Source organism: Marmota marmota, unplaced genomic scaffold, assembly GCF_001458135.2.
Source record: "Marmota marmota marmota unplaced genomic scaffold, marMar, whole genome shotgun sequence".
NCBI classification, from domain to species: domain Eukaryota; kingdom Metazoa; phylum Chordata; class Mammalia; order Rodentia; family Sciuridae; genus Marmota; species Marmota marmota.
Window position 1 is genome coordinate 15074494 of NW_026000240.1, and position 5396 is coordinate 15079889.

Genomic DNA, 5396 nt, shown 5'->3' on the forward strand with positions numbered 1-5396 from the left:
GTGGCTTAAGAGTGACAGACAGCATGGAAGGGTCACCTGGGAGGGTCAGTGGTGTCCACGTATTGCATCTGGGATTCTTGGTGTTGTTGAGTAGTTTCAGTGGAACTGGATGGGGGGCAGGCAGCGTCCCGGCTGCAATGATTTGGGTATGGATTCCAGGTAGCAAGAGCAATTGCAATCAAAGGTGTTGCCTAGCCTTGCAAGAAATGAGGCTACAAAAGTAGAGAGAAAGGAGTCTCTGAAAGCAGCCATTTGTTTGCCAGACTAAAGCCTCCTAGCGCCTCTGTTACGAATGTGTTTCTCTGTTTGCAGAGCGGAACATTCTCAAACCCTGCAATTCCTTAATTTTCTCAAGGTGGAAGCTTTTGCTTTGTTTGTGATTTAAGCACTATAAAATGCCCAGTTACAGCTAGCTGCAAGAATGTAAGTTCTGCTTCTTACATTCTTCCAGAAGCCATTACCTTTGAAGTTGTTTGATATACTTTAAAGAAGCAAACCCTCAACAAAACCTAAAGTTGGGAAATTGAAATTCTAAAGAGATTTAGCTTGTTTATGAGAAAGTAAAAGATAATGAGAAGACGCAAGTTGATAAGCTCAGGTTATGCTTAACTGCAAGTAATTTTGTGAAAAATTTCTCCTTTCTCTTGTAATACAGACTTAACAGAAAAAGCGAGAGTGCTTGCAGGTAATGAGTGTTCTGGAATTGCTTTGAATTGAAGTTAGTGGGTGTTGGAACAAATAAATACCAAACAACTTGTGCCTTAGTTTTATAGGCACTCATAAATTGAATTTAGCAGTAATTCTGGAAAAGTGTGTGGAGAATCATGAATATTCATTTATTCTACAAAGTTTTAGTAAGCACCATGAGTACATGCCTTTGCTAGATCATGTAGGAGGTGAGCCAATGGGACTTGAGTCAGGACTCTCTTACTTATGGGGGGAAGATGACCTAGAGAAGTCTGATGGGAGAGGGCCGGCAGCAGGTAGGGGTTAGGGTGGGCTTCTTGGGAGAGGTGGTATTTGAGCTCTTTGCTGAGATACACATTTGTCCTCAGATGAGGCCATTTCGTGTAATGTCCTTGACTTCTCTCTTTCTGGAAACTGTTCTGTCATTTGGTTTTCTATGCTGTGGCTCAACGGCAGCTCTGTCTCTGGGCAGTCAGAACTTCTCATGGTTCTGTACACCGTAGGTCCCTGTTCCTTTTTCTCACTTCTCCTTCAGAGATGTCATTTGCTGCGGTGGTTTTGAATATTCACCTACACAGGTAACCCTGGAAGGACGATGTGTGGGAAAAGCTGGTTTGTTTTTGGTACTGGGGATTGACCCCAGGGCCACTTAACCACTGAGCCCCATCCCCAGCCTTTTTTTAATTTTATTGAGAGACAGGGTCTCGCTAAGTTGCTGAGGGCCTTGCTAAATTGCTGAGGCTGGCTTTGAACTCGTGATCCTCCTGCCTTGGTCTCCTGACCCACTGGGATTACAGGTGTGTGCCACTGCACCCGGTGGAAATGCTGTTTGAAGACACCTGCGTGTAGTGCAGGAGGGCTGGAAGGGAGGGCAGGTCACCTCAGGAGACTGCAGGAGTCTAGCTGTTATGTTTTTGTCTTTCCCCTGACTCACTCAACCATGGGGCTGCCAGGTTAAGTTTCTCAGTCACAACTTTGATCATACTGCTCTGCTCAGATGCCACCAGATCACCTGACATGTTGGGCTGTGGCCAATACTTCTGCCAGTGGCAGTGGCCTTCCTATTTTCATGCACTACAACTCCAGTGGTGGCATTTTGAACATGATAGTATTTTTTGGCCTTCACTTTTGTTTGAACCTGTCCAAACAGCCAAGGAAGCACCCAGGAAGCGGTGCACAGAGATGCAGGTGAGCAGCAGGTGAAATCATGGAGGGTGCTCAAGACTCAGGGGAATGACAAGAGTTGAGGAGCCCTGTTTCCCCCACAGGGGTGGGCACTATACATTTGAATGGGTACATTTGGGAATAACTTGTTTTTTCCTGCTGTCCTTGTCCCTTCAGTAGGTGGATTTTTGCTGATCACCAGGAAGGTGGGAATTTCCTCTTAACTATGTCAGACCATGGATTCCCAGCTCCACCCACACTGGGGTCCTTTTCCCACAGGCAATAATATGGTTCTGCTGTCTCAAGAAACCTGTCCCTGAAAACCCAGGATACCATGCCAACTATGTTTGACCCCAACTTTCCAGAAGTTAAAAATAGATGCCTCTATGCTGTTGAGTGGGATCACAAAACTCAGCAGAAGCAAAAGGTATCAGAAAGGTAATAGCAAGCACCCATATCAACCACGACCAGAAGGTAGGAAGGCTGGCCAGGAGTATGTGATGTTCTTTAGGTGAGGCTGTGGGTCCTGAGGGTTCCAGGTCATTTTCTTCCTGCTCTGGGGTTGGGAAGGTGATGGGCACTAGAGGGGTTGGCCTGATGGGTGACGGTGGCTCCAAACTTCCATCTGGTGCACGGCTTCTCCAGTAACACGAAACCTTATTAACTGTAAGGGGTGATAATTGGAGCAACGAAGTTGGCTGAAATCTCCTTCTATAGCCTCCCCAAAAGAACAGAAATTAGTAATAAAAACGAGAGCTGAGAGTGTTCAGAAGAGCAAACACAGCTAAGCTCTCAGCTCCTATAGAAACATTTGTATGGAAACAGCTGACCTGCTAATTAGAAAACATTCCTGCCTATTCATTAAGCCAATTATCCTGAGGAATTCTGCTAAGCAACACTTAGTCTAGTGCTAATTATTGCATGGCCTTGAAAGCAATAAACTGTGCTTCCAGAATAAAATTTTTAACTTAGGCATAGGCATGGCTTATTCAGACATTGCTATAATCAGAGTGGGATGGAATGAGGGGATACCCTCTGATTCTTATGGAAAGGGTGGTCCACCTCTTTGTAGGAGATTATAATGAATTACTAGGCTATGCACGATTCCATCTAAGGAGTCCTTGCAGATCATCCTTGTTTAGATATGAGTTTTCAAGAAAGGCTGTCTTTTCTGATTGCTTTGGCTCTAACTTTTTGAATTTTTTACTTAGGGAATGGACAGGTGGTAAAGCTTTTTTTTTTTTTTAAACATAAACTGAGTGATCACATTTGAGTAGAAATGAGGCGAATCATTTTTCATGCAGCACAATAAACTTCTTCTAACCGTTAATGCAGCACCGTTAATGCAGCTGAAGGTGCACTAGTGTCCTCGGTGCCTGCCGAGGGCAGCCTCTGTGCAGGGAGCTGACCTGGGCCAACATGCCCTGCTTGGCCCAGGACGGCTGAGCTTTGTGTTTAGGGGCATGTGCCCCAGCTGGGTGGCATTGGGCAGTCAGGTGCCTCATGGTGTTTCAGTCTCCTCTGTGAATGGGGGACAACAGCCCGACTCCGAGGCCCAGGAGGCTGGATGAGCCCCTCCGTGAAGGTGTCTTACAAGGTAGGCTCCATCTGCTCTGCACCCCTCAGCCCTACCTGCAGCCCCTCTGCGGGGCTGCTGAAGAGCTGGGGTGGGTGTCCTGTCTGCCAGTGGGAAGAGATGGACCACAAAGAAGCAAACAGCTTATCAAATCCTGGTAGTGAAACTGTTAGACCACAAGAGGGAGGGCCCAAGTTGGGGGGAAGTCAGCAATACCCAGGGTGCGTGGAAATGGATGCAGAGAGGATGGCCCTTGAGCTGAGGCCTGAATTAGGAGATAAATTTTCAGTTCCTTAAAAGAAGCAAGTATTTTTTGTGTGTTGGTGGTTCCCTCTTGTTCTTGTTTTAAAATCTCTCACCGTTTTGACAGGGCTCCTCTGGGAGGGCTGAGACCCTGCACCAGCCCTCATCCCTGTTCAGTCAAGTCAAGATGGCCTCATGTGTCTCCAGACTCACCAGGGCAGTACCCAGATCTGCCCTACCTGGGGCACCCCTCTGGTGGCCCCGGCTGCATGGTCTCCCCCCTGGTTCTGTCTCAGTCTCTGCAGGAACTTGACTCTGTTGCTCCCCAACAGGAAGTACAGGACGGGGTTGAGGCAGCTGCTCATGCTCACCAGTGGCCTCCAGATCTTGGAGGCCAGGCTGGCCGCTATCAAGAGCTGGCAGTTCTGCAAGCGCAGGAAGCGGATGGCCAGGTAGAAGGAGCGGGCAACGTGGAAGGGCACGAAGCAGAGGGTGAAGAGGCCGCACACTAGCAGGATGGTCCGCATGGACTTGGCCCGGGCTGTGCCGCCTGTCCTCTCGAGGGTCTCCTCTGGCATGGCCAGGCTCCTGAGCATCAGAGAGTAGCACACCAGGATGACCCCTGAGGGAAGGACGAAGCCGGACAGCATCAGTGCCACGCTGTAGGAGAAGTACTCATCGAACTTCTCGGGGTTAGTCGTGTCATAGCAGATGGTCTGGCCGTTGATGTGGTCTGTGTGGGAGAAGGCCAGTGTGGGCAGCAGCTGGAGGACCACCAGGGCCCACGAGGCTGCAGCGCCCAGCCGGGCGTGCCGGGGGGTGCGGTAGGGCAGCGATCGCAGCGGGTGGCACACACCCAGGAAGCGGTGCACAGAGATGCAGGTGAGCAGCAGGATGCTGCTGTAGATGTTGCAGTAGAAGAGGAAGCGCACAAGCCGGCAGAGCAGCTCCCCGAAGGGCCAGGCGTCGTCCAGGCAGTAGGTGGCCACCAGGAAGGGCAGCGTCAGCACGTAGAGCAAGTCGGCCACCATCAGGTTCACCAGGTAGGTGGTGGCACAGCTCCAGGGCTTGGTTTGGTGCCAGCAGAGCCACAGGACAGTGCCATTCAGGGGCAGCCCAAGGAGGAAGATGGCGCTGTAGGTCACGGGAAGGTAGACTTGCTTGTAGTCCTCTGAGTACTGGCAGAGACCCGGTTCCCTCGAGGCATTTGAGCCCAGCTTCTCCATCCCTGGGGAGGTCCCTCCAGGAGCATGTGTGTGCCCTGGGGGAGACAGTGGATAGCACAGCATCATGACCTCTGCTGGCCTCAGTGTCTGCCTGACCTGGGGTTCAGCCCTGCTCCCAAGTCCCCTCGCAAACCCCTTGGGGCACAGCCAGCTCCAGGGAGGAGAGTGAAACCCGAAGGCAAGACAGTCCTGAAAATCAGGGTCTGGACTTACCAGGAAACTTGCTGAAGCTCTGCTCCAGGCTGGGTCGAGATAGGAAGGTCAAATGACCTGGGAAAGACGGCTGTCATTTAAAGGGCACACCGAGCTGCCCGTTCTGTAGCTCCTCCTCCTGTCAGACCCTTTGCATAGTCAGGAAGCTCGGAGGGGGCTTCAGCAGGAGAAGCTGGGACAACCCAGGGGTGATGCTGCCGGATCAGGTGCTCACCTTGGGCCCCTGTGCAATGGATGGCTGGTCCCTGGTGCCCAGCGGGAGGGGAAGCCTGTAGGCTCTGCTGGGT

The 5396-nt window shown here is 50.8% G+C and overlaps 1 protein-coding gene across 1 annotated transcript; it reads right to left on the reverse strand.

The window, feature by feature from the left end:
* Positions 1-3879: 3879 nt before the first annotated feature.
* Positions 3880-4958, reverse strand: LOC107143129 (P2Y purinoceptor 3-like). The gene is given in 3 exon segments (XM_015486740.2): positions 3880-3997; positions 3999-4300; positions 4303-4958. Coding segments are annotated over 3 exon segments (1014 nt in total). The 5' UTR covers positions 4897-4958.
* Positions 4959-5396: the final 438 nt, after the last annotated feature.